Genomic DNA, 25,481 nt, shown 5'->3' on the forward strand with positions numbered 1-25,481 from the left:
AGGATTATAAAGATCAACTTGAATCAGCGGGGCTAAGGCATTTCAATGTCAATATAAAGAGCCTTGTGCCTTTTGTCTCAGCTTTTTGCTCTTGGGGCAGCAATATGACCAAAATGACATTTGGAGAGATGGTTCCGCCCCACTAAAGGACCGACCCTAGGTGTTTGTTTGTTTTTAATTAAAGCACAGTTGACACACCATGTAGCATTAGTTTCAGGTGTAGGGCCTAGTAATTGGACAAGTCTGTCTGTCATCCGTGCTCACCACAAATGTAGCTGTCATCTGTCACCATACAATGTTATTACGGTACCATTGACTCTATTCCCAATGCTGTGCCCTTCCTCCCTGTGACTTCTTCCTCCCATAACTGGAAGGCACTCCCCTTCACCCATTTTCTCCATCCCCCCCAACCCCTGCCCTCTGGCCACCATCAGTTTGCTTTCTGTATTTATTATAGATTTGTTTCTCCTTTTTGTTCGCTTATTCCTTCATTGAGGGCCTACCCTAGTTGCTGAGGCAGGCTTTTCCCCAGAGTCGGTTTTGTGTAGAGCCAAATGTAAATAGATTCTACTTAAAGGAGAAATGGGACCCCTATTGCAACGTGATGTGCGGATGAAATATCCGTGCATTTCCTTCCATAGGCTCTTATGAGTGTTGTACTGAGATGGAGTCAAGCGCTAGTTTCCTCCGACATCTTGTCTTCGTTCTGTGACTCTTATCACCAACCCGCCTTTACTATGAGTGGTTACGCCCCCTAGAGATCTCAGGTGGTCTGTTTATAAAAGGCCTCATCTCTGCTGTGGGTGGGGATGGTGGCTGGCTGGAATGAGCAAAGACCGAGAGGTGCCTTCTTGCCTCTTGAACAAAGAGTGGAAACGCTAAGGGGTGTTGGGGTGGGGTGGGGTTGTTCCTAAATGTGCAATAGCTTCCTGGCACACAGACGTACAGAGACGTGGTCAGGGTTTGAAATAGTCCTGGCCAGCAGCCACGTCGTGCTGGGGAGTGAATAACTTGAAAGCTGTGGGTGCTCTTAATGGATACTGTAGAGTGCCATTTTGTTCCTAGAAGGGGGTGTGGGGTACGGGGAAGCCCTGTCTTTTTTTTTTCTCTCTTCTTTACCCCATGGCCCAAGTCGCTTTTCCTTAGATTCTAGTATCCTTGTTTTCCTTTTTCTCTGGATTCCTGTGGGACTCATTTGCCAGGACATCCAGAAGTCATGCTCATTTATCTAATCGCTTCTTGAATTTCAGCTTGCTTCTGCCACCAGTAAATTCCTTAGGAGTAGATCCCATGACTCTCATTCCATATGATTCTCCATTGTGCCTAGCACCATGTGGGCACACAGGGATCTCAGTAAGTACTCTTTGCTTGGTTGGCTGTTTGGTTGAAGTGTTGGAGCACAGATCTTAACAGTCTCTTTTTAGCTGAAGGAGTGTTACGACGATTAAATTACTCTCTCAGTGGGGTCACAATTATTAGTTGTCACAAATATGCATTGACTACCTACATGCTGAATTGTTGAGGGGGAAAAATGCTTTCAGAGCACTCATGATCTAAATAAGGACTCAAATGGAGTTTCACCATTTGCTTCAGGTTATCCTGCTGCCCTCCCATCAATACAGAGTTATTGAGTGCACGGTGAATTTGGGGAGGGCTTGTGCTCCAACAGATGCTGGAAAGGCATTACAGAATCTGAGAAAAACACAAGTCCTATTGCCAAGAATTCTCCTGAGCCAAGCCAGCCAGTGGGAATTCATCTGTTAAAGGTCACTTTGGGCATCTGGGATTTACTATTTATTCTCCCCCACCTTTTTTTTTAAGTAGGCGCCACACCCAATATGGGGCTTGAACTCCCAACTCTTGAGATCAAGAGTCTGATGCTCTCATGACTGAGCCACACAGGTGCCCCTGGGACTTACTGTTTAACAGGACTGAGCGCACAATTTAGCCTGCCAGTCTCCTCACGACCCAGCCTCTGTTGTCCGAGCTAGCTTCCTAATGCCTTCCTGCTGCATCGGAGGAAGACTTGTATGCAGGAAAGGTGGTTGAGAGGGAAATCAGTGTTGGCGCCAGGTGGGTGGGAGTTCTAGTCTCTCTGAGCTCTCAGAGGCTCCGCTTCATTACCTGTAAAATGGGTGGAAATGTGCACCTCAGGGGACTCTCAGAAAATGTGTCTGAGAGGATGACTGGAAACACATGGCTCCCTCTGCCCCCATCCCCCAGCCTGCCTCAGCCGGGCTCACCTCATCTCTGGGTCAGCGTCTATTTGTTCCCGCACTTTCTATTCTCATGGCCACTGCTTTACTTTTAAGTCCTGATCATTTGTTGTCACAGAAACTGTATCTTTTATGTTATGGTCATTTTTTAAAAATTATTTTTTAAAAAGATTTTATTTATTTGTTTGACAGAGAGAGAGAGATCACAAGTAGGCAGAGAGCGAGAGAGGAAGCAGGCTCCCTGCCGAGCAGAGAGCTCGATGCGGGGCTCCATCCCAGGACCCTGGGATCATGACCCGAGCCAAAGGCAGAGGCTTAACCCACTGAGCCACCCAGGTGCCCCCATTTTTTTTTGTTATTTTTGTTAAAGATATTTATTTACTTGACAGACCGAGATCACAAGTAGGCAGAGAGGCAGGCAGAGAGAGAGAGGAAGGGAAGCAGGCTTCCTGCCAAGCACAGAGCCCGATACGGGACTCGATCCCAGAACCCTGGGATCATGACCTGAGCCAAAGGCAGAGGCTTTAACCCACCGAGCCACCCAGGCACCCCTATTTTAAATTTTTAAAAAATATTTCTTTTTTTAAAAATTATTTAAATTCCACTAGCCAACTAGTACATATTTCATTTCAGATGTAGTGTTCAGTAATTTATTAGTTGCGTATAATACCTGGTGCTCAGCCCATCTCGTGTGCCCCCCTTAATGCCCATTACCCAATTTATTTTTTAAGTTTTAGAAATCTCTTAAAAATGATAAAGATCATACATGTTTGTTATAAAGCATGTTTCTAACAATCAGAAGTCTACAGAGGAAAAAGCAAAACTTTCTGTCTACTTCCCCAAATCTTCATTTGCTTCTGTAGAGGTAACTGCCATAGCAGCTTGGTGTATATCTTTTTTAGAACCTTTTTATAAACTTATCAAACCCACATGGGCCTTTTTTCATTATAGATAGAACCATTATATACATACTTTTCTCCAGCTTGATTTTTCAATCAAATGATCCTTTTCTGTGAATTTACAACATATATACACATGGTAATATTTTTTATAAAGTAGATTATTGTGTACATTTTATTTTGCAGATAGTCTTTTATCTTAGTTCATAGATTAATTGGGCTTCTTGTTTCCATCTCATGCCTCTCCACCAAAATGCCAAAATGGTTTTCCTAAAAACCCAAATGGGGGATTCGTTTTTTTTTTTTAGATTAACATATTAAGTATTATTAGCCCCAGGGGTAAGGTCTGTGAATCGCCAGGTTTACACACTTCACAGCACTCACCATAGCACATACCCTCCCCAATGTGCATAGCCCCCTCACTTTCCCCCCATCGCTAAGCATAATAGCCTCTAGTTCCATCCACGTCGTCGCAAATGGTAAGATTTCATTTCTTTTGATGGCTGCATAGTAGTCCAGTGTGTGTGTGTGTGTGTGTGTGTGTGTATCACCTCTTCTTTATCCATTCATCTATTAATGGACATCTAGGTTCTTTCCATAGTTTGGCTATTGTGGACATTGCTGCTATAAACAATTGGGTGCACGTGCCCCTTCGGATCACTACATTTGTATCTTTAGGGTAAATACCCAGTAGTGCAATTGCTGGGTCGTAGGCTTGCTCTATTTTCAACTTTTTGAGGAACCTCCATGCTGTTTTCCAGAGTGGTTGCACCAGCTTGCATTCCCACCAACAGTGTAGGAGGATTCCTTTTCTCTGCATCCTTGCCAGCATCTGTCATTTCCTGACTTGTTAATTTTAACCATTCTGACTGGGTTGAGGTGATATCTCATTGTGGTTTTGATTTGTATTACCCTGATGCCGAGTGATGTGGAGCACTTTTTCATGTGTCTGTTGGCCATCTGGATGTCTTCTTTGCAGAAATGTCTGTTCATGTCCTCTGCCCATTTCTTGATTGGATTATTTGTTCTTTGGCTGTTAAGTTTGATAAGTTCTTTATAGATTTTGGATACTAACACTTTATCTGATATGTGGTTTACAAATATCTTCTCCCATTCTGTCCCTTGTCTTTTGGTTTTGTTAACTGTTTCCTTTGCTATGCAAAAGCTTTTGATCTTGATGAAATTTCAATAGTTCCCAAATGGGGGAGCCTTTGATGATAAAATAAAGTCCCGACTCCTTAATATGACAGTTAAAAGCCCTCTACTATCTTGCCCCAGCTGATTGGCGGTTCCTTTGGCGTATTCCTTCAATTTTTGTTGCTGTTCATGGCAGAAGCTTTTTGTCCTTTGGAAAAAACCTTTGTACACCCCAATGTATTAAACAGCTTTTTCTTAACCTTCTTTCCTAGAGGAAATGAATTTCACGCGTTTATTAACTCTTTGTTGACATGTCTTGAGTGATTCTACATGGCCTACTTCAGACATCGAAATTTGGAGAGCCAGTTTTTAAGAGCTTAGTTTTGTTTGTTTTCTGTCCTTTTGCCTGGTGAACATATTAGGTATTCTCTTATTGCTGACCTTTTTTCTTTGCCCTGGAGTTATTATTATGTTTAGATGAACATGATCCAAAGACTGTGAGGCCTTGAGGATGGGAACAGGCAGACCAAGTAGATGATGGTTGTATTCACAAGCTAAGCTAGAAAGCAAGCTGCAAAACAAAATGTGTCCAGGTGGGCTGTCTCCTGTATCTTGCTCAGAGCCTGGTGCACAGTGAATGCTTGAAAAACTTTTCATCCCTAGAACACATGTCAGGTGTGAAAATTTCATCTGGGATTGGGGCAGGGGGGCGATGAAGTTATTTCCATGGCAAGGGGCCCATCAGTGTGGCCTATCATTTGCCGTCAGTCTAACTTAGGAAGATGCCTCAGGGAATGTGTGCAGGTGACGATGGCCATCTCCTTTCTTGCTGCACCACAACCTGGCAGCTTCTGCTTCTCCTTGGTGCAGGGACCTGAACAGAATGGGGGAGACTGGGAATATCCTTTTGTTGCTTAATTCACACTAGTGATAGGTTTGTGTATCTCAAGTTTGATGACCATGGAATGACCACTCGATAACCACACGGGGATCATTTTAGATTCAATGTCGGTCATCTAAGAAACTCTGAAAAAAATCAAGACGTAAATAGCTCAGAAGCTGAATTTGCGGCTTTTGTGGATATATTTATTTATACTTTTCAAAAGCAGTAAGTCTGCAGCTTAACATACTCAAAATGACATTCTTTGCTTCCTCTGACCACAGAAGCCACACATCTACGTCATTACCAGGAGGTTGTGTTGAGGAGGTTGTGATCTTCCTACTGATCTTTCAAAAAAGCAAAAACAAATGAAAAGCCAAGAACTCCGGTGTCAGTTGCAATGCATGTATCGGCTGGGTTCCTCAGCTCTCACCAAAGGATTTTTACCTTATTCGCGGCTTGTCTTGTTACTTGGCAACATGGTAGGTCTGTCAGAGGGTGTCACCTCAAATGCTCTGATCTCTGATTTCTGTAATCATATTTAGGTTTTCCTTTTTTTGTGTTCCTCGGCACATTCTTTTCTAATATGGAGTGTATCTGGTTGGCTCTTGGCCAGGCATCTGGAACGTACCCATTCTGTCTTAAATTATGCCAGTTGTGCCTCGAAGTTTTTCAAAAGATTGAGGACACAGGTTCATTGGTCTTTGAATGCATTGGGATTTTTTTTTTTAAATTTTATTTATTTATTTGACAGATAGAGATCACAAGTAAATGGAGAGGCAGGCAAAGAGAGAGAGGAGGAAGCAGGCTCCCTTTTGAGCAGAGAGGCTGATGTGGGGCTCGATCCCAGGAACCTGGGAATATGACCTGAGCTGAAGGCAGAGGCTTTAACTCACTAAGCCACCCAGGTGCCCCGAATGCATTGGGATTTTTAAGTTATTATTATTTCTTTATAGTTTTCCAGGTAGTTCAGTAGCATGTATCTCCTCACTCCTCCCTCAGCACAGCCTAAACTCCTCCTCCCATGGTCTTCGTATATACTGTGCAGAGTGCCTGATCCCAGATCAGATTTTCTTAAAGGATCAAGGTAATTTTTCTCACTGAGCTGGGATCAGACTCAGCATTGGCCTTACTCGGGGTTCTAGGCATCCATCCCCATTCCCCTGGAGTTGAAATTTGAGATGAAACCAGCATCCCATTTCTGTTCTAGCACTTTTCCTACACATCTTATCTTAATATGTAATATTTTTTACTTCTAGGCATATAAAATATTTTAGCATCTATTTGAAAGTTAACTCCTGGGGTACCTGGGTGGCTCAGTGGGTTAAGCCTCTGCCTTCAGCTCAGGTTATGATCTCAGGGTCCTGGGGACGAGCCCTGCATCAGGCTCCCTGTTCAGCGGGGATCCTGCTTCCCCCTCTGCCTCTGCCTGCTTCTCTGCCTGCTTGTGATCTCTCTCTGTGTGTCAAATAAGTAAATAAAATCTTTAAAATAAATAAATAAAATCTTTAAAAAAAAGAAAGTTAAATCCCTATTTCTCTCTTGCTCAGGTTGCCTAACTAGCTATGTCATTGGTATTACATGAGAAAGACTGGCCTTTCTTTGCCTCTCTCATCTGACTGTTCATTTGGGGGAGGCTTCTTTATCATTTCGGGTAGAATTCAGCCAGATCTCCTAAGTATCAAAGTTGCCTCATTTTTAGATTCAAGAAAAGACACAGAATTTTCAGAAATCTTAAAATGAATGTCCTCTGGTGAGTTCTACTATGTCTTAGTACCTAAAACAACAACAACAACAACAACAACGACAAAACAAAACAAAAAAAACCCAAACAACGATTAACCATCAGCCTAGTTTCTGGTATCCAGGCTGGGGTCATTAAAATGAGTGGCACAGTCATGAGATGGGCATCACCTCCCATATATAGATACAAACTTGAATGTTCATTTTGAGAAAATGTGTTAAGATTTCCATGACATGCTGGCTTAAAGTGACTGCCATACAATGGAGTTAGAAAACTGAAGATCTTGAGGTCCTGGACAAAGTCTCACTCATCTTTATGAGATGGAGTTCTCAGCATATGTTGACATCTCATGCTCAATAAATATTTGATGAATGAGTCAATGAATGATTGGAGAATCATACTTATGGTTTGGCTTTAAAGAAATAAGATCAAATTATTTGGCTCATGGAAAAGGACTTAATTTTACTGTCTCGACTGCCAGTCCATCTGAGTTGCCCACCGTCTGGGACTCTAAGTAGTAAAAGAGTAAGATGGATAGCACTGATGGGAAGGATACTTACTAATTTGTTAGTGGAGCTAGTGTCATAAGTAAACTTTTTTTTTTTTTTTTTTTTTGTCTTAGTAAAATTTTAGAAAGGTCTCTTTTCTTACCTTTTTCTAAATCTGAAATATATTTCTGACATCTACAAATATTCAGGGCTTTTGTGGTACTGTACTCTAGAATAAGAAAAAAAATAGGCCTCTTGGGTGGGGATTATCTTATTATCTCTAGCTTACTCTCCAGTACCTTTGCATTCTCCCACATGGCCTTGAACCACGTTCCCAATTGAGTATCTCCTCTAGTCAACATGTGAATCCTAAAAATCTCAAATTTTCCAATTGCACATTGAATAGTCAAGCCAAACAACATTTTATTTATACATGATACACATGTCTCTTTGGAAAGTAGCAGAATTTTCTGCCAAAGCTCATGGTTCTTATCTTGGGACATCTTTCAAGGAATGATTGTCACATGAGTGAAGCCTTGTTTTGATTTTAACAATTCTCAGCTTAGGGCTGCATCCCTGAGACTTCAATGTACAACCATCAGTTGAGGTAGAAAGCATATGGTGCTTAGTGTCTAGAAACCATTTCAAATGCCTGTTCTTAGAACCTTGTTGCAGTCTGTTTAAACGTACTTTTTCAAGATAGATTTTTAATGTTTATTTTCTGAATAGCTCGGATTTGCAACTGAAGAGAAAAACAGCTCTTGGAAAAAAAAAAAAGATTATATTAGAGAGGGAAAAGTTGTATCTAATGCTGTGTGATGGTTGCTATGGTGATGATTGAATGTAAATTTCAGTTTATGTAAAATCCTGCTAAGGTTTTGATTGGAGACCTGAGGTGAGGCTTGGTGTCAGTTGGTGAAGTGGCTAAAAAGCATCCATTAATGAGGGGAGGGGGAGGGAAAGATGGGATTACACAGCTCTTTCCCCACCCAGGTATCATTTTGTCACAGACTAATCTCATAATAGTGACTAAAGCAAGACAACACTGGAACATGGAACAAAAAATGGTGCTTCCCTTCTCCCTTGACAGTTTCTTCCTAGAGGAGCTCTTCCTGGGAGAGAAGGCAGCTCTTGCAATGTTAAGCTCCAATGTGCCTGTTTCATTGGTCTTAAGTAGGTTTTTGGTTGTGGGAAAGGTGATTCGAACACCAGATACAAGAGCTGGGCTGAGTGACCTTTGTAGACCTTCTAGCCTCAATTTCCAGTGTTTGAGTATGTGTACATAGCAGCAAGAAGGGGGAAAAATAGCGGAAAGGTTAATCACATCATGTTACCCTAAAGCTTTCAGGCATTAGAATTGTAAATCTACCTGGAAAGCAGGCTTTTTTGCCTCTTCAGTTAAGCAATTTAATCTAAGAAGGAACAGTCATGGATCTGTGAGTAACCAACCTGATTACAAACTAGCATTTGTTTCTTTGAGTCTTACTCTTCAGCCTACCTACTTAACTCTTTACTATCTATGTGTAGTTGCTCTAAGAGTATCCCCCTCCATTTATTTATTTATGATCTATAATTATGTGTGTATATTTTTTAAAGAGGATAAACTTGAGAAAGCATACCAGTTGCTTTCCATTCATCCCACCTGTAACAACAGGATCTTCAGGTCTCTGGGCAAAATGCCGAGTTATCACTGCCCACCTGGCTAATTTCAGACCCAAATAATGAAGACTGGTATAGTTGATCTGGGCTATAGGCATTCAGGATAATTTTCAGTGTACTGATTGCGGTTGCTGCTGTGCAGATTCTAAGTAAAATTGGGAAATAACTGAATTTGCCTTTTGAGAAACTTCTGGCTCTTTTTCCTTTTTCCTGCTCTACTGTGACTCTACTCAGCAGTCCCCTTCATATCCAAAGTCACCCATTCTGACTGGGGAAACACCCTTGTAGAGATCCTCTTTTTGCTCAACTAGAAATGCTCCGGTTTCCAGAACAGTCTTTCTCTTCAGCATTCTCTCAAACCTTGTCAGAATCCTCTCTCCAAAATGAGAAGATAACCGAATTAATGGTTCTTCTCTAATGATCGTCATCAGAGGAGTGGCTAGTAGATTTTCAGAGCCTCTGGTTTTAGATTTCCTGTCCAGTTTTTCTCTAACCTTGAGGCAAATACAGACATCAAGTTTATTAGGGGTTCAGTTATTTCTCCCCCCTACAAATTCATTTGTTGAAATCCTGCCTCCTAGTAGCTCAGAATATGATTCCTTTGGAGATAGGGTCTTTTTAGGAAGTATTTAATGTTAAAGTAAGGGCAGTAGGATGAGCTCTAATCCAAGATGACTGCTGTCTTCACAAGAAGAGGAGATTAGGACCCGGATGTGTGCATTCACAGAGTAAAGACCAAGTGAGGTAGCTGTGTTCTGAGTTGCCAGGTGACGGAGAAGTTTGTTCGAGGTGGAAGTTGCTGGCAGGCAGGAGGGATGGACATTATGGTGGAATTTCCAACATCCTTCCGCCCTGGATGATTAGCGGAGCTGGTGAGTGGATGGCATTCCCCCGGTGACAGGTGATAGCGTTGGAGCGGTCAGAGGGAAGGGAAGAGTTTATATTCCATGCTTGGGGGAATCTTTCTTTTTCCTCTGGGCCTTGTTGTGGCTGGAGTGAACTTGCAGACACTGCACCTGTTGTGCTTCCAACTTGAGAATGAGGCTTATGTGGCAGGATGATAGGATAGAGAAATGGGAAGAACCTGGGGCCTTGATGGTGTCAATGAACTCTTGTGACAGCCAGCCCTCAAATGTGCCCTGACTGCAAGACTTCCTGCTCTGAGAGATCAAGGTCCTTATCTGCTGAAGGCTTTTGAGTTGGGATTTCCTTTACTTGCAGCCGACCATCTTAATATTAAAACTGTGCAGGGGTTGGGCTGAAGACAAGGATGAGCTTCTTTCCCAGATAATTTGAAATTCCCATTAGTAAAGTAGACAAGAATGTCCCTTTGCCACTGTAAGTATTCAAGTACAGGTTCACTATGATTTTTAAAAAATCTTTTACTGAGTAGAATTTTGCTCTAAACGATTCTTTAGTGTGTTTCAGACGCCATGATCTAAGATTCAAAAATAATTCTCACTAAGGTGTGAGCTGAACCTTTCCTCAGGACATTTGCATTATCCCCAGTGTGATAACGCAGATGAAGTTTTTATTAGTAGCATGTGGAGGTGGGGGAGGTTTTTGTGCATGAGAACCTTCCAGGTGCTCCTTGCCCAGTTCAGATGAGCGAACATTCTTCTCTGCCCCTCATGGGGCCTGTGTCTGCCACCCCCAGGTTTGGAAGATTGTTGAACCCTGACCAAAGGGGAAATAAGCTATATTGTGACTATTGGATTTGCAAAACACAACATACAGAGGGCCTACAGTGTGTGGAGAGGAAAAGTGAAAAAGAGCAGGATCTGGTGCCCTGAGAGCTTCTGGAGGGAGGGGCCCAGGGGCTGAGGGGCATGGCGGGAGTGGTGGACACAGGGCTGCAAGGATTATGGGGAAATATTTTTCTCTTTGTTGGAACCCCTTTTGACGTCCACCTTTCATCATTTGTATTATAAAAATAACAGTTTTGTTATTTTAAAATATAATGTTGTAATAGAATGTTGACTGTGCTTTAAAAGCGCCACAATTTCTCCATTTGATTTTATGACCCTGGTTCACAAATGTCCTCATTTGCAAATGAGGAGATTTGCAAACACTCCTGCCTTCTCCTCCGAGAAGTGTGAATCACTTGGGTAGATTTTTTTTTTTTTATTATTCTGATCCCAATGTTGATTAGGTTTCTAGTGGTTCCTGTAGTTAAATATAAAATCACGGTGCAAACTGTATTTTGCTCTCATGCCTGTGATTCTGAGGCAGGAAGCGTGCCCTCCTGCTATATATCTCGTACGTACTTACCCAGACTGGGCTTGTTGGGGAAGGGTGTTTCCAGAAGGTCAGAGGATCACGTGGCAGGTGGGATGTCACCCAGAGTGTCAGGGCTGGACAGGGCCCCTGAAATCACATTGTGTCATCCACACTGTCTTAACACAAAGGCGGACAACTGGGAGTAGGAATGTGACTCACCAGGGACAGGTGGTTAATGGATCATTGACCTGAGAGGGTCGAAGTGTGAGAATGCCCAGGTTTTGCTTCAACGTATCAGTTTTCAAGCATTTCGATTTACGAGGAAACCAAATCTGATTGATTTTTCAGTTGGTAAGAGGGATCAATGCAAAGGCAATCAATGCAATGCAAGAGGCAGAGATGTTGTGGAGAAGATAATTACTAAGCCTGTAAATATGTTTACGTGTAGTGGCGGGGGAAGACGGCCCAGCCAACATTTCTCCCTGGTGGCAGGAATTCTTTGTCCTAGACATCAGCTATGTCTGGTGTCAGGTTGGCCCTCGTGCTTCCTCAGCTCCAGCTAGGGACCCGGAGGGGAGAAAGAAGCCGCCTTTAGAGCTGGGCTCGGTGCTCCCATTGGAAGCCATGTAAGCACGAGGCTGGCCTGTTTACTGCCGGGAAGCTTTCTTTCCTTTCACTTCCCGGAGTGACCCTCCCTTGCCTCAGTTGGAAAGGCCCACTTCAGCTTGATTGGGAAGGTTCAACGAGTTCCTTTATTTTGTGCCCTTGGCCTTCCAACCTCTGACTTAACAAGGCGGCTTGTGTTGGATTCCAGCTCCAACACAGAAAGTTAACGTTTCCTGAAAAAGTCCCAGTAAAATGGAAACTTAGATACAGTTTGATCAGCTCTGTCAAGCTGTTAATTATTAAACAAAATCAATATTTTTTAGTTTAATTTTGACTCTTTTCGGTTAGAAAAACTGAAGGTCATTCCTTTATAGACAACCCTTACACCCGAAGGAAAAAAAATCCCAGTGTGTGTTTTCGGTCTCCTTCTGGGAAATGGCAGGTTGGCAAAAAGTCCTCTGAGGCGGTGGTGGAAGTCCTAAGAGTGTTTTCCTGCTTGTCTGGGGGCACCAAGGCCTGAGAGCAGGAAGGCTGTTGAGGCCCAGGGTAGCTGAACTGAGCTTTTGCAGCATAAGTGCTCCAGGTCATAGCCAGCCCCAAGAAGTGGGCAGGTGTAGGGGCCAGAAGCCAGTAGTAGCCAGGCAATGACCACTAGCAGAAAGCTGGCCAAGGCTTTAAGTAAAAAATTAATTTGTCCCAGAAACAAAGGCAAGCAAAGAGTCCCCCAGCTGGTGCTCGGAATGGACGTAGGGCTGCAGAGTCCTGTCTCTCTGATCTCAGGGTTGGTCCTGTTCAGCAGGGAGGTGTGCTGAGCGCCCTGTCTTTAAGAGGCAGACAGCTAGCCGGGGACAGGCTGACAACACTGTAGACAAACCATGGCAAATGGAACAAAAGAGGATGTGCATGTGGCTCAGAGTGGATTCTGGCCCACCACCACCTCCCCTTGGCCTCCCCTCCAGGAAACAGCCAGATAGGGAAGTCCCTGGGACCTTTCATTTGTAGACAGACTGGTTTGGTTGTTTAAATTGTGATACTGCCTAACTATGGCTCTAGGCTTCTGTCCCTTAGCCCTGTAGTAGACTCACAAGACTCAAATGCAAGTACGCAACCATGGGGCTATTTTCATGTCCTGATTGCTAATAGAAGGGCTTCATGATTACTAGTAAATGTAGAGAAATGACAGCCGCCTCTTAGGAAGCACTCACTGTGAGTCAGGCACAGTGCACAACAGTAACAATCCTGAGAGGCTGGGATTGTAATTTCCATGGGGCAAGTAAGGAAAATGAAGCTTTGAAAGGTTGCACAATTTGCCTAATGTAACCAGCTGGTAAGAGCTGAGATTCAACCTAGATGTTCTGGATCCGGAGTCCAGCTCTCTTAAGGACTACCCTATGGGTGGCTGCCCTGAAAATGGGCCTGGCAGACCTCCAGCTGAGTGGAATTGACCACGCACCCCAGGGCTACAATCTGAACCCAAACCAGCATTTGCCCAAGGTTCTGGCAACACTCCTGCTCCCAGCTAGCGGCTGAGCTTGGTGGGGCTACTGCAGCAGGCTGGCTCCCGGGAGATGTGGGACTCCTCCAGGGGCCACCTGCAGCTTGAGAACTCCTTGAGAGAGGCTTGTGGAACTTGCTTAGACAGCTAGGTGGTCTAGGCCGCTTGCAGTCGTCCTTCCTTCCCTCTCTTCTTTATCTGGCCTCAGACCATGGGATGATTTCTCCGGCTTTCCTCCCCATTTTCTGCCCCAGGTACTTTCCCTGATATAATTCTTACATATTTAATTCCACCTCAGTGTTTGCTTTTCAGAAGACCTGGACCAACACCGTGTGTGTACCATGTCGAATTCCCAGGGCAGCTTGGCTCAGCCTGCGAGCGTGAACTGGAGAGTCAGACAATTTCCTGCTTCTCTCCAGATCCTGCCCTAAAAGCCCCATGACCCAAAGCCCAGTGTTGGTCCTCCCTGTTGTAGTTTCTCCCTGGTAATTACTTAGGTGATCAGTCTTATCTTATTCATCGATTCATCCATTCATGGAAGAAGCATTCATAGATTTCACTATGTTCTAGGCTCTGGGGATCAAAAGACGAATGTCAGGGAATCTGGCCTCGAAGGAATCACAGTGAAAGAGCGATTTGGTCAACACATCAACAATACTAATTGCTAAGGACTCTCCAGGGCTTGCTCTCTGTCAGATGTTCTTTGGGCGTTGTATATGAATCAACTCATGATGTACTTACGACTATTGTGGGAGATCTATGGTATGATGATTTCTGTTCACACAAGGGGCAGCTGAGGCAGACAGAAGGAAGTGGCAGAGCTTGGGTCTGGACGCAGGCAGAAAGCTCTCGGACTTATTGATTGCTCTGCTCCATGGCTCCTGACCGTGCTGCTTGTTCTAACAGTGTGTGACCATACCTGGGGATGCAGGCTTCCACTGCAACAGAAAATCCCCTCGGCTGCCACCATGGTGAGAACCATCTCACTAGATGATCTAGTGCGCTCGGACACCTCTTTTGTTGTGGAGATTCAACGCTTGCTGCCCAGTGTCTGGGAGTAGCCTGATCTCTGTTGTTTCCTGTCCCCTTGGCTACCAGGAGCATCCCTGGGCCTGGGCCGTCTGACCCTCACTTCCTGGGTCTGGCTCTGGACAGATGCAGCGGTACACTCCTGCCCATTTCTACAGGGGCACTTGTCTTGCAGAACTCTCATTCGGTAAATGAGTAACAACAAAAATAACAAATACTTAACTTTGTCAGGCACTTTTCAGTTTTCCAAAGGCTTCTGCATTTGTCACTTAATCCCAATGAGCCTGTGCAGCAGGTCGGGCAGGTATAAATAATCTCATTTTAAAGGAGAGGAAATTGAAGCTTAGGAAAGTCATGATTACCCAGTCAGTGGTAGCGGTGGGACTTGAATCTAGGCCCCTGTGGTTTTGCTGACTGCACTCTTCCAGAACCCCACCAACAGCTGCATTTATATTGCTAGAAAATAGGATATAATAGCTGTAGAGCCTTGCCTTTAGTGGAGCAGGTTTTAATTGCTAGGGTGGGAGGCAATCAGCAGCCCCTGGGTTAAAGGAGTTTCTATTTTGGCCCATAATTATTTAAGCAATTTGGAATGCCATCGTGTTTTTTTTTTGTTTGTTTGTTTTGTTGTTGTTTTTTATTTTTTAAGGCAGTCGCTGAGGAGAAGCCTGTCCCCCGCCCGATTTGACTCTTCTGTGAGTCCAGATGCTGCCTTTCAGATTGAGGAGGGAAAGTTACGCTTCCTAAGAACGGAAAGTGAAACTGACCAGTCCAGTTTCCTGTTCTAGCTGGGTAGAATGCTAACGGTCAGCAACAGTGGGAAAAGTAAACGTCACCTTAGCCTTTCTTGTGTGATAGCGGAGTGGTAGAGAGGAAAAACAAAAGGAGTTTTCTTCACAATGTCCTAAGCTCATTTCTATTACCAAGGGGTGTCTGGGTGGCTCAGTCAGTTAAGCGACTGACTTCAGCTCAGGTCATGATCTTGGGGTCCTGGGATCTGGCCTGGAGTCCACTTCCTGCTCAGCAGGGAGTCCCTCTGCCTCCTCACCCCCTCCTGCTCTCTCCACCCCCCTTCTCAAAAAAAAAAAAAGAAAAAAGAAAAAAGAAAAGAAAAAAAAAAGAAAGAAAGAAAGAGTTGCCTTTGGTGTCTCAGTTCTTGGCCAGGTGAAAATAAACTGCATTTTTGTGGCCAGCCCTAGACAAAGCCGGCTTTTCTATCCTCACACCAGTAAATCCAGACGTCAATGTCTGTTTAGATTAGAATTGATTCCTGAACCAGGAAACTCAGAAGAGGCTGTTTAAAGAGTAGTTATTAATGGCCTCATTACAAGCCTGTGTCCTGCCATTTGAACGAAATTTACATAGAGAGAGGAAGCACATTTATAAGTATCGGAAAGAGATGAAGAAAGAGGAAATCTTCACAGGGGCTGTGGTACCTCCTGCTTGGTTAGCAACACTGGGGTTTCCTGAACGGTGAAACAGGGGCCTGCAGGCCTGCAGCCCCGAGAGTCCTGGTGGAGACCCTTGTCCCTAGTGGTGGCTTTTGGAACGCAGGTATGGACAGTGCTTCTTAAGGATCTTGATAAACTTAGCCCATGAAAACTGTGCTGGGAGCATCCCCAGAGACATGCTGGGTCCAGGGTAAACGTGGCTTTCTGCAACCCTTCCCAGATTTATGTCAGAGACTGGTTGAGGGCACTTCTGTCTTTGGCCAGGAAGCAGCTCACCTAGAGGAATTATTTCTCCAGTGGGGTCCTCTTTCTTGAGATCAGCCATTCCTTCAGCCAGGGAACTGGTTAGGGGATGGGAACCTTGAGTTCTAAATGTGGCTCTACCATTAAACCCGCTGCTGGTGACGGAGGGCAAGTCAGTTCACGTCCTGGTGTGCTCCGTTTTGCCGTCTGCAAAGTGGGAGATAGTCACATCGGTCATGGGTACCTGAGGCCGTTGAGAGGAAGAAGTGAGAACAAATTAAGCCTTTCTGAGGCACCAAGTGGTGTGAAAACTCCAAATAACCCCTGGCTTCTTGGGTGGGAGTGGAGAAGTTTGGCTCACTTACTCAGGGAAGTTTCCAGAAGGTTGAACCTGGAAGAGGGCAGGAGCGGCCAAGCAAGTCTGGGGGGGCATGAGTCCTGTTGTCAAGGTCTCTTTCGTTGTCATGGCAACCTCAGCTGTGGGGCTATTTTTATGCAAGCTGAAGAGCAGGTCAGGTAGGGTACTGTTGGGGAGGGGAAGGGAAGAGCCCTCATCTTTTGCTTTAAAACAAAACAAAACTAACACTTTGAATAGTTCACTTAGAGCACTGGGTGAGGGTTAGATAGAGATCTGAGAGACCCGAGGTCTCCTCTCCTCCTGCACAGAAGCTTCCTTGTCCTGAACTTCAGGTCCCTGGAGGAGGGCCAGAGCAATTACCCGGTGAAGGAAGGAGGAAGGATTCCTTGTCCATGTGAGTTGGTGGTAACGACTGGCGTTGAGGTATGCGGAGTCCCGATCCAGAGCCCTCTAGCTAGCACTACGGATCCACTGATGTGTGATGAAACTGGGTAGCCTCAGGAACCTGCAGCTGGCACAGAACATCGGGATGGCAAAGCAGGTTGGATGTGACAGGTGAGCTGGCGAGTGTTGGGAAACTCAGCGGCACCCACTACATCAGGCAGCGAGCCCGGGCTTGCAGGAGGAGGGGGCGCCTTCTTGCCCCTCCTTTCTGTTCCTTTCTCCTTGTTTCCAGGGAGGCAGAGTGGCCACCACGGGGCTATCTGAGTTGAGGATATGCCTATAGGACTCTGCCTTACCTTTTTGGCATCATGGGGATGATGATGGTGAGGAAGGTGACAAGGACAATGACTGATGTCACTTTAGTGAACACACACTAACACTGCTAAATGATTCCCCCCGCCCTCGTGACTTTAATGCCAGTAAGATACGTGGCGGGTAAGGCATTCCTCTGACTCTCCTACTGTCATTCGGACTGATGACTCTATGTGCCTTTGCCGGGAGTTGGTGACTTGCGGCTTTGGTGTACTTGTTACTGTGTTGGGAGTTTTTTTTTAAGTGAAAGGGGTTCATTGGACAGGAAATTCAGTACCCATTAACTGAGGTGGGTAAACAAGGCAGGAGAAAGACCCATGGGTGTTGACTAAAATGAATAAGCAGTCTTGATGTTTGCCAGGAAGCGGGGAGGGGGGGAGTGGGTATTGAAACTCAAAACCTGAGTCCCACCATTGCAGGCCTCTCACTTCACCCCAGAACCCATATGCTCTCGCAGGGAGAGCAAAATCTCCCTCATCTGGATCCACACTTTTGGAATTTGGGGATGAGGCCAGGCCTGAGGTCTCCTTTCGTGCTTTCTAAGGATACAATAATAACCACGACACTGATTTTCTGAGCTAATGTCTTAGAAACCAGATACATGGTAGGAGAAATGTTTAGTCTACTTGAAAATCAATTCTTTAAGCATTGTGTGAACCATGCTTGTGGTCCACTTTCAGACATCGGGTTAATTATAGCATCTCGTTTGCTCATGTAAGCAGAGCAGGATGTTGGCTTGGTAACAGTTTGTTAGCCACTGGTTTATGTTGTTACATATTTGGAGGCACTGTTTGCTTAGGGTGTGATGGCTGGTCAGCCACTCCCCTTCTCGATTCTGACTAAGATTTACAGAAGAGCTGACATATTCTGCTTGTGTCTCTGGAATTAGTCCAGAGAACAAGCAAAGTCCTTCCACTTTTAGAAAAACGAAGCAGTATTTTCAGTCTATATTTTATAGGCTTTCCCTTTCTCATGAAGTGTTTGCTGACAGGTCTTTGATATACAACTAAAGTCCTTGAATGGCATTCAAGCATCCTCGCTGACCCTCAGGTTCCCCTATCCCTCTCACCCTATATACAAGGTGCTCCCACATTGCTTCCTGTGGCTCAAATTGATGTCAAGCCTTTGTGCCTTTAACCATGCCTTTACCTCTGCCGGGAAAGTTGCTCTGACCCCCTCATCAGCATTCTCTGTGTCTTTCAAGGCCTTACTTGCCATTTCTTTGGGGGATGTCCTTCCTACTTTGATCCTATGGTGGTCATAAACTATATTTTGTTTATAAATTCCTGCTTATCCCTCATAATTTTTTTTCCAAGTTATTCCTGTTCTCTTTTGTCTCTGGAAGTTGAGAGAAGTTCTCCCGGGTTTCTGGCCTATGTGGTCCCCCCCACTGTCAGGGAGGCCAGAAATGTTCTCACCCCTACATTTCTTGGAGGTCCTAGGATAGGCTTTGAATCTTGGTTATTCATGGATAGGCAATGAATATATGTTGAAGGAATGAGCTATGATTTATTTTATTAAATTAAATGGAAATGTACCTTTTTCACTAGGGTAATCTCAGCCTCCAAGTGCTATTCGACTTAGTTAAAGTAAGTTAACTTGCTGCCTTCATCCTTCAGGAAGTTGTTCTCAACTTCCTAAACTTCTGTTCTATTTTTCGTGTGGCAGCACTTTTAAACGCTTGGAAACTTAACTTACATCACTGAGGCGAAGTCAGGGTCTTATCACACAGGCTGGTGCTTGCTGGTAAGGGATTTGATAGTTGTCTCAGGTTTTCCATGTGGAGCCTCCTGTTTCTAATTCAGCTGTCAGCTGCTTCTTCTTCTGCTGCTTCTTCTTTTCTTCTTCTTCTTCTTTTAAGATTTTATTTATTTGAGGCAGATGAGAGAGAGCAGGAGCAGGGAAGGGGTGGGGACAGGGAGCAATAGAGGGAGAAGGAGAGGGAGAAGCAGACTCTCTGCTGATGTGGGGCTCCCTCCTGCAGACACTTAACCAATTGAGCTACCCAGGCACCCCCTCAGTGGTAAGCTTCTTGAGGCCAAGACTATAGAGGACACACTCTTGGCACTCCCCAGTGTGTCCCATGTCAGACATATTCAGTAGATATTTGCTAGGTGATTTGGAAACCCAGACTTCAGAACATTTTATGTCTGGCTTTCAGGTATCTTTGTTATATAGTTTCATCATGGTGGCTTGGTTAGGATGGGTGAGAATCATAATACCTGAGAAGTTTCATCCTGAGTGGGAAAGCCACTGGAAGTTTCTCCAGACTTCAAGCAACTCTCTGTATTCCTGCCTCATCTGTGTGATGGTTAAATTTGGGTCCCTGACCTAGAATGCAAATACAGAGGGAACATGGCCCCTTTCTTTCATGGACCCTGCCACTAGGTTGCTTGGCTATTCATTTCTATTTTATTCTAAGAAATCTTTGACTCTTCTTCACTCTTTCTTTTATCACCTACACTGGAAATCTTGGATGCAACTGATGATCACTTATTTCATTCCAGCCCATAGATATATGTTCCCCAGTGACCACAACTGGACTGGCTCCAGTGAGCATTTCTGTCTCATTCCTTTTGGGTCTAGGTTGGCGGAAAGTTGTTTCGTCTCTGCTAAAAATGTGCCTCCTTAATTTCTTTCTTTTTCACTTTCTTTTTCCTTTTCACCTAAAACTTCAAGAAAATAACTCAATATATTTATGCTATAGGCCTTCTTCTTCCCTTCCTCCCTTCACTTTCCCTTACTTAAAAAATCACTAATAAATTTAGCTTAACGTAATGGAAACTGTATAGCATAATTCAGCATTCCTCAAACTTTGGTCAGTTGAGAACCATCAACATGGTTTTTGGTTTATCTTTCTCAAAAGACTTATTTATTTATTTATTTATTTAAAAACAATTTTATTGAGATATAATTCATATGCCATGCAGTTCACCCATTTAAAGTGTAAAATTCAATCTTTTCAGTATATTACCAGTTTTTATTGTTTTAATTTTTATTTATTTTTTAAAAAGGTTTTATTTATTTATTTGACAGAGATCACAAGTAGGCAGAGAGACAAGCAGAGAAAGAGGAGGAAGCAGGCTCCCTGCCAAGCAGAGAGCCTGACGAGGGACTTGATTCCAGGACCCTGAGATCATGATCTGAGCTGAAGGCAGAGGCTTTAACCCACTGAGCCACCCAGGCGTCCCAACTTCCTTAAATTTCTATGTCCCAGTTTTCTCATCTGGGAAATGGGAAGAATCATATCAATGCCTTAGTTGTGATAGAATAGAATCACATATGTTAAGGGTTTTGCCTGGGTCCTGGCAGATAGTAAATGCTCAACAAATGTGGTTGTTTTAATGAATGATCCTTATTTACAGTTTTCTCGGAGCTAAGCATTAACTTACAAGAGAAGTTAGCTTGTGTATTCTGAAAAAACTCTCCAAGACCAGCAAACACCATCCTCCGTCCCTGTACAGGCTGTCAAAAAGCCGTGGTCCTGACTGACTGACAGACCGTGTGCAGGAAAAAGACAGCAAACTTACTGGTCTGAAAACTCAACTGGACAGGAAGAGAATACAGCCTAGGGTCAGGCCCCTTGAGCTCACAGGACCCCGCTGGATCCATGGGTGTTAAGTGTCGCGTGATTTAAACCCCATCCTTGGCATGTGCCCGTTGGCCCAGGTGGTGGGTCACAGCACATCTAACCTGGGGCATCTTGGCTCAGACTGAGGCAGCCCCACTAGGCATTGGCGAGCTAAAGGCTCAGTCGCATCTCCTTACGTGGCCACCACAGCCCACACCAGGAACAGCGAGTGACAGCTGCTTCCTGCCCTGGACCCGGCCACGAACCAGCAGGGCCTGGACCGCTGGGGACCAGTTCCCGCGGGCTTGCTTCCTTCCCTCCTTCAGGCACAGGGTTTCCATCTATAAAATAAGGATAAGATATTAGTTCCAATCTCCCAGCGTTGTCGCAAGTATTAAATGAGATTAAGACTATCAAGCAGTCCCCACAGTATTCAGTAACAGATAACTTCTACTGTTACTATTAGTAGGGAAGGGTCTGTCACCAACATTGTCACCGAGCATGCGTGGCTCCACGGGGTGTGGTGGCCGTCCCCGCGCACACTCATGCGTTGCATTCACAATCTGCAGTTTGTTGACCCAGACAATATAGAGACGCCCTCATAAAGGATAAAAATTACGAACCCTTAGTGTTGACAGATTATTCTGCTGTTCTTAAATATGTATAAACATATTCATCTCCTTATGTTTGCTGTTCCTTCCCAACTCGGAAAGCAAAACATGAGCAAGATACTGATGTCGGTGTGAAATGAATAAAAGGCAGGCGGACCGGGCTTCTTTCGCTGGGTGAGGCTGGCTTATTGCCGCAGCACCGCGAGCTTGGCTTGAGGCTGCGATGCTCGCTCTGTCCACTGAGGGAGCTTGCTGCGACTCCCCTGGGTTATCCTGGGGTTTGGATCTCCCATCACATTTCTCTGCATGAAGTAGTGTACGGGGAAGCCTTCTGGTGTTCGTGGGGCTCAGACGCCTCCAGTGCATATCGCTCTGCCGCCTCTCTTCTTCCCTCATTGGCCCCTGACCTCCCGTGCAACCCTGTATAGCTGCAGACCCACACGCACACGCAGGCACCACAGTCTTTTGGCAGGACCCAATTATAACATGGCCATCCTGAGAATCTGGAATGTCTTTGCATCTTACTTCAGAGGCACTGATTCTCATAAGGACTGAATGAAAAGCCTGAGCACAAATTCTCATAAGGATGATATCTGAGGCCTTTTGGCAGATGCCAGTTTGAGAAACGTGGATTCACGTCTGGCCTAAATCTCTAGAGTATCTGGAGAAGACTCCAAAATGAAACACAATATTTAAAAAGAGTAACAGGCAAGCCCAGGCCCTGGATGAGAGTGTAATAGGAGTTAAGAAAAACGGTCACTGAATTATCTGTCAGAGAGGGCAAAGTGTGAAATGCACATGTTAGCCTCTTCTTGTCTAATAGGAGAAAACAGGCAAGTTCTCTCAAGAGACAAACTTTTCAGGGCACCTGGGTGGCTCAGTGGGTTAAAGCCTCTGCCTTCAGTTCAGGTCATGATCTCAGGCTCCTGGCATTGACCCCGCATCAAGCGGTCTGCTCAACAGGGAGCCTCCTTCCCTTTCTCTCTCTCTGCCTGCTTCTCTGCCTTGTGATCTCTGTCTTTCAAATAAATAAATAAAATCTTAAAAAAGAGAGAGAGAGAGAGAGAGAGGAACTTCTCCTGCCTCTGAATCCAATGAGTATTTGCCACATGAATCCTTTATAGATGAGACTCCAGGGAGCCAGAGGCACCAAGAAAGTCTTTGTCTATAATTTCTCTAGAGTTCCTGTGGACCTCATAAAAGCTGAGGAAATACTGTTCAATTTTAAAGCAGTGAGGATACTGTTGGTGCCTTAATAATACTTCACAGTGTGTGTGTGTGGGGAGGTCCTCAGGGTTTTCAGAGCACCTTCTCTCAAACATTTCTTATTTGAGACCCAGGACAGCGCCCTACCCCAAGGTGGGGAGGGTGGTAAGGGGTCTGCATCCTGCAGTGGCCACGCGTGGTGCCGTCTCTCTCTGTCAGGTGGGTTTCAAGGGTGCTCTCATCTTGCTTAGAATTTCCTCCAAGGAAACCTTGGGTTTGCTCTTCCCTGGAAGGTAGTAGTGGGTAAGTGGTAGTGGTGTCAGCGCCTCCAGAGTCGGCCTCAGGATGGATGGCATCCTGCCTGACTTGCTGAAATGAATTCACTGCTGGGAGCGAATTCATTTCAGGTGACTGAATGGATAGATCTACTGGAAGGAACTGTTTATATAGCCCATCTGAACACTGACGAGTATCTGCCAAGTGCCACACTCTTAGGGTCAATCTCATTTGTGCCAAGCTAGTGACACGATTCGGCACAAGATTCAGTGGCTGCTTTCTCTTTACCCTACCCTACCCCCAGTATCTGGGTGCTTTCTCCCTGTGTAAACTCATAGAACATATGAAAGATGGGCAGGTAGGAAGGCAGGAAAAATAGGGGGAGGGAGCGAAGAAGGGTCATGCACAAGCCAAGCACAGATTTTGTTCTGACCTTTTATATGCATTTCTCTTAATATAGTTGCTACCCTACACTAGAAGATATATGGTTTTATATCTTGCTGTGTTGCTTGACATAATGTCATAAGCTTGTATTTTAAAACTCTTTGAAAATAATATTTTGTAGAAAGATTTTATTTATTTGTGAGAGAGAGAGAGTGGGCGGGCACAAGCAGGGGAAGCAGCAGGCAGAGCCAGAAGCAGATTCCATGCTGAGCAAGGAGTCTGATGCAGAACTCAATCCCAGGACTCTGAGATCATGACCTGAGCTGAAGGCTGATGCTTAACCCACTGAGCCACCAGGCATCCGAAAATAATATTTTTAAGTATTCTTTCATCAGACAGTGAAGTTGTTTTCCACTTTTCACGGATGCAGAGAATGAATTAGTAGACGCCTTGGTTCATTATCTTTGTCTACATTTTGAACATTTATTTTCCTACTTAAGAGAAATTTGCAGTAGAATTATATACCAAAGGATGCAAACATTTTATTTTATTTTTTATTTTATTTTTTTTAAAGATTTTATTTATTTATTTGACAGACAGAGAACACAAGTAGACAGAGGCAGGCAGATAGAGAGGAAGGGAAGCAGGCCCCCTGCTGAGCAGAGAGCCCAATGTGGGACTCGATCCCAGGACACTGAGATCATGACCTGAGCCGAAGGCAGCGGCTTAACCCACTGAGCCACCCAGGCGCCCTACAAACATTTTAAAGACTTTCTCTTTCTCTGTATATGGACACATGCCTTTCCAGAAAGGTCTTACCAATTTATACTTCCCTCAGCATCAAACGAGAGTAAGTATCTGTCTTCCCTCACCTTCATACATTTCCTAATTTAAAAAGGTAGACTAGTGATATGTTATTTTTATGTGCATTTTCATGATAATTAGTGCTAATGAAGATCTTTTTTTAGATTGGGAAGTAATTTGTATTTCTTCTTCTGTGAATTATCTACTTATTTGGTGTTTTTAAAGAGATTTCTATGATCTCTTCATATAGTAAGGAGATTATCCCCTTGACATATGTATTTATTTCAAATTTTAAACCAGTTTATGATATGCCATTGGATTTTTTGGTAACAACTTTATTGAGGTATAATTCACATAATGTTGTACAAGTTACCCAGTTTTTTCAAAATTTTATTTAAATTCTATTAACACAAAAAAACAACCCTCCAAAACCCAAAAAATAACAAAAAATAATTTTTATTGACATATGAGCATTAATAGTTTCAGAGGTAGAGTTCAGTGATTCATCAGTTGGATATCACACCCAGTGCTCATTCCATCAAACAAGTTACCCGTTTAAAGTGTACAATTCAGTGGATTTTTTAGGATATTCACAGACTTGTGCAGCTATCACCACCGTTAATTCTAGAATATTTTCATACCCTCCAAAAAGAAACAGCATACACTTTAGCTATCATACCCCAAGCCCTACTTCCCCACCAAGGCCCCAGCCATAGGCAACCACTAATCTACTTTTTGTCTCTATAGATTTGCCTCCTATGGACATTATTATATATTTGGAATCACACAATGTGTGGTCTTTTGTGGCTGGCTTTTTTCATTCAGCATCATGTTTTCAATGTTCAATATTTTATTCCTTTTTATGACTGAATAATATACCATGTTTTGTCTATCCATTCATTAGCTGAGGGACGTTTGGGTTGTTTTCACCCTTGGCTATTATGGCTAACGCTGCCAAAGCAATACAATTTAGATTTTAGTTTTATAAAACTTTGTTTACTAAAGTTTTAAATTCATACCAACCCTATTGCTTGCTTAGATTGTATTTCATTAGTTGTTTAAGATGAACAAATCTTTTCCCAAACCAATGATAACATTTGCAGTTTTTAATTTTTTTAAAGGATTTTATTTATTTATTGAAGAGAGAGAGAAAGAGTGAGAGAGAAAATGAGCAGGGCAAAGAACAGAGGCAGAGGGAGAAGCAGGTGCCCCTCTGAGCAGGGAGCCCTATGGGGCTCCATCCCAGGACCCCGGGATCATGACATGAGCCAAAGGCAGCTGCCTAATCGACTGAGCCACCCAGATGCCCCTCATCTTTTTAATTTTTAATTTTTTTTATCTTTAAAATTTTTAAGATCTGTTTTTTTTTTTCTTCACTTTAGTTTATTTTTCACTTTAAATCAAAGCTTTATTTTGGAGTATATGAGAGTTAGGAAGCATCTAAATAG

The 25,481-nt window shown here is 44.0% G+C and overlaps 1 protein-coding gene across 3 annotated transcripts in view; it reads left to right on the forward strand.

Annotated features, from left to right (window-relative positions):
- PIK3AP1 (phosphoinositide-3-kinase adaptor protein 1) overlaps window positions 1-25,481 on the forward strand; it is a 113,079-nt gene that overhangs the window by 26,945 nt on the left and 60,653 nt on the right. The window contains exon 1 of one of the 3 annotated variants that reach the window (XM_059169314.1): window positions 9,865-9,895. The exons of the other annotated variants lie outside the window; for them this stretch is intronic. Coding sequence (XP_059025297.1) covers window positions 9,880-9,895 — 16 coding nt within the window. The 5' untranslated portion in view covers window positions 9,865-9,879. Of the gene's footprint in view, window positions 1-9,864; window positions 9,896-25,481 lie in introns of those variants that run through there. 3 annotated transcript variants of the gene reach the window in all.

Source organism: Mustela lutreola, chromosome 4 (genome assembly GCF_030435805.1).
Source record: "Mustela lutreola isolate mMusLut2 chromosome 4, mMusLut2.pri, whole genome shotgun sequence".
Classification (NCBI taxonomy): Eukaryota; Metazoa; Chordata; class Mammalia; order Carnivora; family Mustelidae; genus Mustela; species Mustela lutreola.